Consider the following 12,140-nt stretch of genomic DNA (forward strand, 5'->3'; position numbering starts at 1 on the left):
GCCTCTTTCCACTGAGCCACGCTGCTTCTCTTACCAAATACCACCATTATTACAACAGTGAGACTTTAGAACATTAGAGAAGCAGCCTGGCTCAGTGGAAAGAGCACGGGCTTTGGAGTCAGAGTTCATGGGTTCGAATCCCGGCTCGGCCACTTGCCAGCCGTGTGACTTTGGGCAAGTCACTTCACTTCTCTGTGCCTTAGTGACCTCATCTGGAAAATGGAGATTAAGACTGTGAGCCCCACGTGGGACAACCTTTCATTCATTCATTCAATAGTATTTATTGAGCGCTTACTATGTGCAGACCACTGTACTAAGCGCTTGGAATGAACAAGTCGGTAACAGATAGAGACAGTCCCTGCCCTCTGACGGGCTTACAGTCTAATCGGGGGAGACAGACAGACAAGAACAATGGCAATAAATAGGGTCAAGGGGAAGAACATCTTGTAAAAACAATAGCAATTAAATAGAATCAAGGTGACCTGATTCCCCAGTGTCTACCCCAGCACAGAGTAAGCGCTTAACAAATACCCCCCAAAAAAACACCCAAAACAGTGCTTTGCACATAGTAAGCGCTTAACAAATACCCCCCCCCCATAAAAAACCACCCAAAACAGTGCTTTGCACATAGTAAGCGCTTAACAAATACCCCCCCCAAAAAAAACCACCCAAAACAGTGCTTTGCACATAGTAAGCGCTTAACAAATACCCCCCCCAAAAAAACACCCAAAACAGTGCTTTGCACATAGTAAGCCCTTAACAAATACCACCCCCCCAAAAAAAACACCCAAAACAGTGCTTTGCACATAGTAAGCCCTTAACAAATACCACCCCCCCCCCAAAAAAACCACCCAAAACAGTGCTTTGCACATAGTAAGCGCTTAACAAATACCACCCCCCCCCAAAAAAAACACCCAAAACAGTGCTTTGCACATAGTAAGCGCTTAACAAATACCACCCCCCCAAAAAAAACACCCAAAACAGTGCTTTGCACATAGTAAGCGCTTAACAAATACCACCATTCCTCTTCTTCTTCTTCTCTGGGCCTCATCTGTCGAATGGGGATGAAGACTGGGAGGCCCACGTGGGGACAACCTGATCGATAGCATTAAAAATCATAATAAAGGCGAAGGAAGGGATGATTAATAAGGCGGGGGGGGGTCGAGGGACCGGCGGTGGACTACAATTCCCAGAGGGCCGCGCGTATTAATAAGGGGAGGGAGGGACCGGGAGCGGACTACAATTCCCAGAGGGCCGCGCGTATTAATAAGGGGAGGAGGGACAGGGGAGGACTACAAATCCCAGAGGGCCGCGCGTCTTAATAAGGCGGGGAGGGACCGGGGGCGGACTACAATTCCCAGAGGGCCGCGCGCGGGGCGTTCCGTGATGCTTTGCGGGGGAGCAGGATGGCTGCAGGCGGAGGAGACACGAGCAAGGAGGAGAGCAGCACGGAGGAGGAGGAGGAGGAGCTGGAGCGCTGTCGCCAAGCTGCCCGGGGCTGGGACCGAGGCCTCCGGCCCGGCTCCACCAGCGGCCCCCACGCCGGTAAGGAGCCGAGCGCTCTGCAGACGGAGGATAAATTAGCCCACCCCGGGCCTGGGTTCGAATCCCACCTCCCCCGTCGGTCCCGCGACCTCGTGCAATTCCCCTGACCCCTCTGGGCCACGAAGCAGCGTGGCTTGAGGGGGAAGAGCGCGAGCTTGGGAGGCAGAAAGGTTTTGGAGTCAGAGGTCATGGGTTCGAATCCCTGCTCGGCCACATGACTTTGGGCAGGCCACTTTTCGGTGGCTCAGTGACCTCATCTGGAAAATGGGGATGAAGACTGTGAGCCCCACGTGAGACAACCGGATTCCCCCGTGTCTACCCCAGCGCTTAGAACAGTGCTCGGCACATAGTAAGCGCTTAACAAATACCAACGTTATTATTATCGGTTCTTAGTCGTATTTATTGAGCGCTTGTGGGGTGCAGAGCACTGGACTAAGCGCTTGGAATGGACCATTGGGCCACAGAGAGAGGCCCTCCCTGCCCCATAGCGGGCTCATAGTCTAAAAGGGGGAGGCAGACAACAAAACAAGTATAATAATAATAATGTTGGTATTAAGCGCTTACTATGTGCCGAGCACTGTTCTAAGCGCTGGGGTAGGCACAAGGGAATCAGGTTGTCCCACGTGGGGCTCACAGTATTAATCCCCATTTTACAGATGAGGTAACTGAGGCACCGAGAAGTTGTAACTTGCCCAAAGTCACACAGCTGACAAATGGCCGAGCCGGGATTTGAACCCATGACCTCTGACTCCAAAGCCCGTGCTCTTTCCGCTGAGCCACGGGCTCCACCACTTGTCTGCTGTGTGACCTGGGGCAAGTCACTTCACTTCTCTGGGCCTCAGTGAGCTCAGCTGAAAAATGGGGATGAGGACTGGAAGCCCCACGTGGGACAACCTCATTACCTTATATCTACCCCAAATGCTGCCATCACCATCATCATTATTTATTCATTCATTCAGTAGTATTTATTGAGCGCTTACTAGGTGCAGAGCACTGTACTAAGCGCTTGGAATGGACAAATCGGTAACAGATACAGTCCCTGCCCATTGACGGGTTTACAGTCTAATTGGGGGAGACAGACGGACAAAAACAATAGCAATAAATAGAATCAAGGGGATGTGCATCTCATTAACAAAATAAATAGAGTAATAAAGCAGCGTGGCTCAGTGGAAAGAGCCCAGGCTTGGGAGTCAGAGGTCGTGGGTTCTAATCCCTCTCCGCCGCTCGCCAGCTGTGTGATTTTGGGCAAGTCACTTAACTTCTCTGTGCCTCAGTTACCTCATCTGTAAAATGGGGATTAAAACTGTGAGCTCCACGTGGGACAACCTGATCACCTTGTATACCCCAGCGCTTAGAACAGTGCTCTGCACATAGTAAGCGCTTAACAACACCATTTTTTTTTTTTATTATTATTATTACCCCAGCACTCAGAACAGTGCTTGGCACATTGTAAGCACTTAACGAATGCCATTATTATTATTATTATTATTATTAATAATAACTGTAAATTGGGGATTTCAGTCTGGGAGCCCCATGAGGGACAGGAACTGTGTGCAACTGAGAGAAGCAGTGTGGTTCAATGGAAAGAACCCGGGCTTTGCCAGCTGTGTGACTTTGGGCAGTGTGGTTCAATGGAAAGAACCTTGGGCGACAGAGGTCTTGGGTTAGAATCCCGGCTCAGCCACTTGTCAACTGTGTGACTGTGGGCAAGTCACTTCACTTCTCTGGGCCTCAGTGACCTCATCTGTAAAATGGGGATTAAGACTGTGAGCCTCACATGGGACCACCTGACCCTGTAGCTCCCCCAGCGCTTAGAACAGTGCTCTGCACATAGTAAGCTCTTAACAAATACCAACATTATTATTATTATTATTATTATCATTAGCTTGTACCTATCTCAGTGCTTCATTCATTCACTCAGTCATATTTATTGAGTGCTTACTCTGTGCAGAGCATTCATTCATTCATTCAATAGTATTTATTGAGCACTTAGGAATAATAATAATGTTGGTATTTGTTAAGCACTTACTACGTGTAGAGCACTGTTCTAAGCACTGAGGTAGATACAAGGAAATCAGGTTGTCCCTTGTGAGGCTCACAGTCTTAATCCCCATTTTCCAGATAAGGTAACTGAAGCATAGAGAAGTTAAGTGACTTGCCCACAGTCACACAGCTGACAAGTGGCAGAGCCGGGAGTCGAACCCATGACCTCCGACTCCAAAGCCCAGGCTCTTTCCACTGAGCCACGCTGAGCTTGGAAAGTACAACTCAGCAACAAATAGAGACAATGCCTGCCCACAACAGGCTCTCGGTGATTAAAAGAGTGCCTGGCAAATAGTAAGTGCATAACAAATACCGTTATTATTATTATTAGCTTGTATCCACTCCAGTGCTTGTGGCAAGTGCTCGGACTTGGGAGTCCAGGGACGTGGGTTCTAATTCTGGCTCTGCCACTTGCCTGCTGTGTGACCTTGGGCAAGTCACTTAACTTCTGTGCCTCAGTGACCTCATCTGGAAAATGGGGATGAAAAGTGTAAGCCCCCCATGGGACAACTTGATTAACCTGTAATAATAATACCCAGCGCTTAGGACAGTGCTTGGCACCATAGTAAGAGCTTAACACATACCATAATTATTAGAGTGACTGGCACGAGGTAAGCGCTAACAGAGATCATAAAAAAAGAGATGGGATGTGAGTTGTACTAGTTGTATCTATTGAGTTAAGCCTTCAGAAAGAAATCCACGGGTGAAGTGTAGATGAGCTCCTTTGTCTTCCCTGGGGCTCACACTTTAAAAAACAGGAGAGGAAGGGGTTAGGCGACGGGCAACAAAAATACAGAAGACAAAGATGCCAACCAACATGTATTCATTCATTCATTAATTCAGTAGTATTTATTGAGTGCTTACTATGTGCAGAGCACTGTACTAAGCGCTTGGAATGTACAATTCGGCAACAGATAGAGACAATCCCTGCCCACTGACGGGTTTACAGTCTAATCAGGGGATTAGACTGTAAATTCCCCAGCCACACGTTTCATCCTGAGTGGGGAATGAATGGGCCATAGAAATTAGTCAATCAGTGGTATTGATTGAGCCCCAAATATATGCAGGGCACTGTACTAAGCGCTTGGGAGAGTACAGTACAACAGAGTTGGCAGATATATTTCCTGCCCAAAAGGAGGAATTAAATTATCTGTTCCCTAGTAGAGGGTTGCTGTCACCCCAACTCGCTTTTCAGTTTAGGGTGGGAACCATGTTCATTCATTCAATAGTATTTATTGAGCGCTTACTATGTGCAGAGCACAGTACTAAGCGCTTGGAATGAACAAGTGTGTTCCCAAACGTCCTGCTTTCCAAGAAGAGATTACAGATAACATTAGTTGGGGACGGTATACTTGATCTATCCTTTTAAATATTTGGGAGTCTAGGAATTAGAATCAATCAATGGTATTTATTGAGCATTTACTAGGTGCAGGGTACTGAACTAAGAACTTGGGAGAGTACAACAGAATTAGCAGACATGTTCCCTGCCCCTAACGAGTTTATAGTCTAGAAGGCAATGGGCAGGATGAATTCTCACCCCCCTCCTGGGATGGGGTGGGTCGGGGAACCGGGTTACGCCTGAAAGCTCAGCTGCCTTTGGAGTACTGCCGTAAACCGATGTTTCGGGTGTATAGCTTTTTGTCTTGTCTATGCCTTACAAGGCTCTAAATGTGGGCAGCACGTCTTAGTGGAAAGAGCACGGGCCCGGGAGTCAGAGAACCTGGGTTCTAATGCCGGCTTTTCCACTGCCCTGCTGCGTGACCTGGGGCAAGTCATTTAACTTCTCTCAGTTTCCTCTACTGTAAAATGGGGATTCAGTAAATTATGAGCCCCATGTGGGACAGGGACTATATCCAACCTGATTACCTTGTATCCGTTGCAGTGCTCATAAAGGTGCTTGGCACATAGCAAGCACCATTTAAAAAAAAAAAGTACACACATACATTTTCCCTCCTTATGTATATAGGGTGCGAGGGCGCTGAGGCGGGAAAATCCATACCATGCAGGGCTCTGGCAGAAGTACCCACATAGGGTATTGAGGCTAAAAAAAACCCCTATACAATGATCGTATGGAAGGCTGTACGATAACGCTCAGTAACATTAATGGATTTCTTTGTTTCTTTGATTATAAACTCTTAAGAGGGTAGGGATTATTTCCCTTAGTGTCAAAAAGCATAATGAGTGATTCTGATATAGAAAATCTAATGTCTCATAAATATATATTGAAAATTATTTATTTTCAATAATTTGATGAAGATAATTTATTTTTTATCATTATCACAGTGAGGTTGTCGGTTATTTATCAGTAGCTTGCATTCCATCAAGCATTTCTATCAGTCATCCATTGTGGAGTGGCAGGAAGATCAGGGAGAGAACCAGTCCTGGGGAGCCTTAAGGAGAAGCAGCAGGAGAGACCCTAGCTGTGGGGAGAAGACATCCCCCCAGTAGATCTCACCAGATTTCTTGCCACTCTGCCCCAAATCCTCCCCCTAGGCTGGCCATCTCCAGATGCCTCTCATTCATTCATTCATTCATTCATTCATTCATTCATTCATTCATTCAGTGTTACCTGTCGCCGGGGACGGGTTCCGCTGGGTGACAGCCAGTCAGTCATATTTATAGAGTGTTTACTGTGTGCAAAGCCCTATACTAAGCACTATTACAGTTTCTGCTACTGCGGTTTCCGCTCCCTCATGACCAGTGCTAACAATCATTTACTTTAGAGTAGTGGGGGAATGGTGTTGAACTGATTGTTGGTTTCCAGCCTTCCATGTAATATATGGATGGATTTTTTTTTTCCCAAATAGTCTTGCCTTCATGGATGCATAGGTCACAGGGTCATCCTGCTTTCAGAGTAGCAGAGACTGTGCAGAGACAGTTAGGTCTGTCAGCCCACCGAATATTTTCTGGGAAGTCCAGGTTTCACAGCCATGAAGAAGGTTGGATAGCAGTTCACATCTTTAGACCTCTAGTTTGGTCTGGAGCCTAATGCCACACTGCTCCCACTCGTAATTTGACAGTCTCCCAAAGGATGTACTGGCCTCCTGGATTGGAATTTTCTTGTCCTTTGTTGTATCGTTGGTCGGTGTACTGCCTAGGTAACAGAATTCTGTGATAGCATTTTGCTCTGTGTGGCCAATATAATAATAATAATGTTGGTATTTGTTAAGCGCTTACTATGTGTAGAGCATTGTTATAAGCGCTGGGGTAGATAGAGGGTAATCAGGTTGTCCCACGTGAGGCTACCCATTTTAGAGATGAGGTAACCAAGGCACAGAGAAGTTAAGTGACTTGCCCACAGTCACACAGCTGACAGGTGGCAGAGCTGGGATTCAAACCCATGACCTCTGACTCCCATACTCTTTCCACTGAGGCACGCTGCATGGAGGCTGATGATTCCTTTGGCAGGCCTTTTGTGGAAGAAGTTGGATGTGGTGACTGAAAAGTTTAACATTCTACACCGTTGCTGGGAGTGTCGTATCTGATCCATTATTCAGTGGGTTGAAGCAGGAATGTATAGTAGGCCTAGTCCTCTTGGATTTTTTTCTATGCTTTCATTTTTTATGGTATTTGTTAAGCCCTTACTATGTGCCAGGCACTGTATTTAGCACTGGGGTAGAATCAAGATAATTGGGTAGGACACAGTCCATGTCCCACATGGGGCTCACATTCTTAATCCCTTTTTACGGACAAAGGAAACTGAGGCTCAGAGAAGTTGAGTGACTTGCACAGAGTCATACATCAGACAAGTGGTGGAGTCAGAATTAGAACTTAGGTCCTTTTGAATCCCAGACGCAAGCTCTATCCACCATGCTGCTGCTTACTATTGGATATTTTATTCATATGCAGTATATATGGTTAATATTCAGCCCTAAATATGCTCCCTTCCCCATGTCTTAGGTAATTAACCAGAATTGGAATCTTCACTATTTGATTTTCTAGAGTGAAAGCTCCTTGAGGACAGGAAGCATGTCTTTGGTTTCTGATGTAGGTGAGCTCTCGACCCTGCTGTTGATCCAGAAGAAAGAGCACTTCTGGGTTTCAGGAGACCTGGGTTCTAGTCCAGATCTGCCTGCTGGGGCTGTTCCATCTGTGAAGTTTTCTGACCAAAGAACAATTTAGATTATTCCTCAGTCAGTCAATCAATAATATATAATGTCTTAGGTGATTTCCAGTCAGAAACCTTCTAGTCCCACACTAGCCCCCAGGACTCCTAATTCCCAGAGCAGTGATCTATCCATTCTACCCAAATCAGGGCTTCTGCCCAGAGTAATAAATACCACTGATTGATAGATTGGAGTGCAAGTAATTTGAGTATAGTGTAGTGGAAAGAGCCCAGGCCTGAGAGTCAAGGCCTGGTTCTAATCCTGCCTCTCCCACTTGCCTGCTTACCTTTAGCAAGTCATTTAACCTCCCTTGCCCCAGTTTCCACATTGGTAAAATGAGGATTCAGTGCCTCTTCCTCCTTCTACTTAGACTGCAAGTCCTGTTTTGGACAGGGACTGTATCCATCCTGATTATCTTGTATCCGAGAACTTAGTAAAAGTGCATGGCACATAATGACTGCTTAACAGATTCCACGATTATTAACTTGTAGTGCTCTCTAATCTCTGTAATTTATTTTTGTTTCCACAGGTATCTCAGGAAAAGCCAACTTCCCAGCTGTTCCACCAAGCCTCAGGTATTTTGGGCTTTAGACTCATACTTCAGAGAAGCAGGAACACTCTCATTGGGCAGAAGTCAAAGGGTTTCAGCACTCTTCAGTGGTAAGAGTGGGTCTGACTATCAGTCCCTTGCCCCTGGGAGCGCCCGCACCTGGATCCAGACCTTGGGATTGGCTCCGTGTCCTTGGGCTCAGGTTGTTAGCAAAGGCAAGATCTGACGTGACAGACAGGTCAGGTTCCTCTGTATATTGCAGGCAAAAGGCGGATGAGCATGAGCAAGATGGAAATGAACTTCAGACCACTCCAGAGTTCCGTCTTCATGTAGCAAAGAAACTTGGATCCTTGCTGGACAGGTATCTTCTTTCCCGGATTCTCTGTCTCTTGTTTCTTCATGCCTAGGGAGGCAACTCGGGAGCAAGGAGCCTTCAGTTCTTGAGGAGCAGAAATGAGGAAATTAGGAAAAGCCAGTTTGAGTTCAAAGACCGTGGTTGTTGATTTGCTCAGGGATTGTTTCTCTTTAGCCTTGGATATGCTCGTGTGGGTCTGGTCTTAGGAAGATGCAGCTGGCATTCTGTGCGGGAGAGGATTGTGGGGGAAATAGAGTCAGCCTTCTCTCAAATGTGGGATGCTCACACAAAGCCAGTGCGATTGGGGTGCAGAGTCCAGTCAGCCCCCGCTAAGTGGGATGCTCACACAAAGCCATCGTGATTTGGGAAATTGAGGCAGCCCCCTCTCAAATGTGGGTTGCTCACACAAAACCATCACCCCTTCCCCAGCGAGACTGCCTTAGGAACAGGAAATTTACTAGGGCACAAAGAGACAAAACTAAGGATTTTCATGGGTGGAGCCGTCATCATAAATCATGCGACCTGTGGTCAGTATCTTCTCTGGTCCCTGGAGGGAGGCCCTAAAGAGCCGCAGATGACAAGCAAACTGAGGCAGCAACTAGTGGAACTCAAAAGTCCACTCTGGGTTTAACTAAGTGAAACAAGTGATCCTAATCTTATCTTTAATGCGATACTGCTATTTACAGGGACCACAATGCCCATGGGCATCAGAGAGTGTCTCAGGGCAGCTTTTCTCTTTGCATGAGAGCAGCTTTCCTGACTGAAACATTTGTTCATCGGTTCCCTTTTTGATTCCAAACATTCTGAAAAGAAACTGCAGTGATATGGTTATCTGCTGAGTAAAAGGGATGGACACTCTGATTTTTGGTGGATTTCAAGCTAGTTTGCTGTAGCATGAAAAATCTGTGGGCTTTGCCCAAGTGTCCGTCTTCTTTTGATGTGGTCGTTTTCTTCCCTTTAGCTGCATTGTGGTCTCAGAACTGGGGTCATCACCAGCGCGGGGTCCCTTGGAGCCGACCACCTGTGAGGATGATGGTGAGTTGCTAGCTTCCCTGCTAAGGGTAGTGAATCTGGAGCTTAATAGTAATAATAATAATAATAATAATGGTAGTAATACTTGTTAAGCACTTGCTATGTGCCAAGCACTGTCTAAGCACTGGAATAGATACAAGTAGTTAACCCAGTTAGACACAGTCCCTTTCCCATGCGGGCCTCATATTCTTAATCCCCATTTTACAGATGAAGTAACTGAGGCCCAGAGAAATTACGTGACTTGCCCAAGGTCACACAGCAGACACGTGGTGGAGCTGGAATTAGAACCCAGGTCCTTCTGACTCCCAGGCCCATGCTCTATCCACTAGGCACGCTGCTTGTGAGAAGGCATAGCGTCTACCAACTGTATTCTATTAGACTTTCCCAAATGCTCAGTACAGTGCTTTGCACAAATTAAGTGCTCAGTAAATGCCATCGATTGATTGACTGATTGGAGCCAGCCTCCCCGGAGCTCCCTGCTGAACGGGCAACGTGGAAATATCCACCATGTTAGTAAAAGCTCTCTGTGACTACAGTTCTATATTCAGTGACCCATGGAGCCCTGATGACCATCCTCCCTTGAGCCTTCTGCTTGGACTTTGTCTAGGCATCAATCAGTGGTATTTATTGAGCACTTACTGTGTGCAGAGCACTGTTCTAAGCGCTTGGGAGAGTACAATACAAGAGAATTGGCAGGTACACACCCTGCCCGTAATGAGCCTACAGTCTCAGGTTGGAGGGCCAGACATTAATATGGATAAATAATTGATAATAAATTTAAAGATATGTACAAAGGCATCCACCTCCCTGAGTCTTTTCTTCATTCTCCTGTGTTTTAGGTTTCCGCCTCTTCTTCACATCTGTCCCAGGAGACTGTGGAAAGCCACCTCCTCCTCAAGTTAGAAGGAGGCTGCCTCCTTCCAGTTCCAGGTAAAGTACTAACTAGGCTTTGTGCTCAACTTCTTCAATTTCTGCCTCTGCATATTTCGTTACTTGGACCATGCTGGGTGAGGCCTGCCGGGGAGAGGCCAGTGGCTCCGTTATCGGGTAAGAATGGCGATCCTGACTCGCTCTTCGGGGCCGGGAGAGGGCACGTTTCATTTCCGCCTGGCCCTTGGCTCGGCCTGTGAGATTCTTCAGTGAGTGGGACCCTGGCTGGGAGTGGTGTGAAGCCTGGTGGGGCGGGGAGGGTGTCGAGAGCCCTCCCGCATCCCTAACCGCATGGTCCTTGCAGTGAGCTGGACAGCGATGACGACGAGGAGTGGCAGAGGTTCCAAGAAGCCGCTGTATCGGCTGCAGATATCTTACAGCAAGGGGTCCCTCTCGTGGCAGCCCAGGGCCCCGGCAAGCAGAAGGGAGAGGAGACAAAGATGAAGAAACCAAAAAAACCAAAGAAGAAAGACAAAAAGGAGAAGGTCTCTGATGGGGTTGTGACTGGGCCATCGGGGTGCCCTGGGGATGAGAAGCTGCAAATCCCATCTCTTAATGGGGAGACTGAACCCAGTGGGGCCCACGCGCTGCTGCACCGGGCAAAGAAGAGAAAAAGAAAGAAAAATGGAAAAGAAAAGAGTGGTAGTGCTGCCTAGCCAAAGACAGGTAGGGCAATCAGTGCAGCTGAGTGCCTGGAAGGATGTCTAGCGTGACCCCCAGGTATGAGCTGGGGCTTCCCCCACCGTTTACTGACTGGAAGATTCCAAGGTTCGTTCCCCGGAGATCTCTGTTCCTTCATTCCCCCGGCTGACAATGGAGGACGGTGGTAATAGGGTTCAGCTCTCTATCAACCATTCTTAGAGGAGATCTCATTTCATGTCCCTACGTTTGCTGTCCCGAGAAGTCAGCCGAGCTCTTGGGCAACCTTTTCTGACATTGCCTTTCCTCCCCAGTTGGGCCTTTAGCCTCTCAGCCTGAGCTCCTTCCTCCGATACGGAGTGGGGTGGAAGCAGATCCGGGCCCAGGACATGGGGCTTTTCCTCCTGTTGTAAGTTGCTCTGGATCATCAACTGGTCTGCTGCGATGGTCTCAAATAAATCCCATCTCTTGTTTGTTTACTGTGGTACTCTGCTTAAAGTGGGGTCCTGCTTCCTCTGGAGGGCCTCTCAGGGGAAGGCACAAGGGGCCGGGAAGTGATGTCGCAACCCGCTTATGCTCCTTAAACCCAGAATTAAGAGGGAAAGTCCTGGAAGATCATGTCATTCACAGTTGTGTTATCCTGGGATCTCCAGAAGTGTGGCCACGGGCCTCGCCCACGTCCCTGGCCCCTGGTATTTTGTCCAAATACAGCTTGGCGATGGGATCATTGGTTGGGAAGAGAGCACTGGCTTCACTGCATCTCCAAAGGAAGCCGAAAACCCCAAGGGCAGAAGGCCTATGACTCCCTATGGCCTCTGCACCTGGGAGAGCCCAGCTGGGTGCAATCCCCCGGCTCCCATATCCTGGTTGAACTTAATACAGTGATTGGACCCCCCAGGCCCCTGCGCTTTCCCCACAAAAGATCTCCATTGCAAGTTCA

The 12,140-nt window shown here is 47.7% G+C and overlaps 1 protein-coding gene across 1 annotated transcript; it reads left to right on the plus strand.

The window, feature by feature from the left end:
• The first annotated feature begins 1,368 nt into the window (after positions 1-1,368).
• C2H12orf43 (chromosome 2 C12orf43 homolog) lies at positions 1,369-11,679 on the plus strand. Its single transcript, XM_001506154.5, has 6 exons — positions 1,369-1,545; positions 8,224-8,269; positions 8,507-8,605; positions 9,561-9,634; positions 10,471-10,561; positions 10,866-11,679. Exons 1-6 carry the CDS (start codon positions 1,407-1,409, stop codon positions 11,215-11,217), a joined length of 801 nt encoding a protein of 266 aa, XP_001506204.2. The 5' UTR covers positions 1,369-1,406; the 3' UTR covers positions 11,218-11,679.
• The last annotated feature ends 461 nt before the right edge of the window (positions 11,680-12,140 follow it).

This window comes from Ornithorhynchus anatinus, chromosome 2 (assembly GCF_004115215.2).
Source record: "Ornithorhynchus anatinus isolate Pmale09 chromosome 2, mOrnAna1.pri.v4, whole genome shotgun sequence".
Lineage (NCBI taxonomy): Eukaryota > Metazoa > Chordata > Mammalia > Monotremata > Ornithorhynchidae > Ornithorhynchus > Ornithorhynchus anatinus.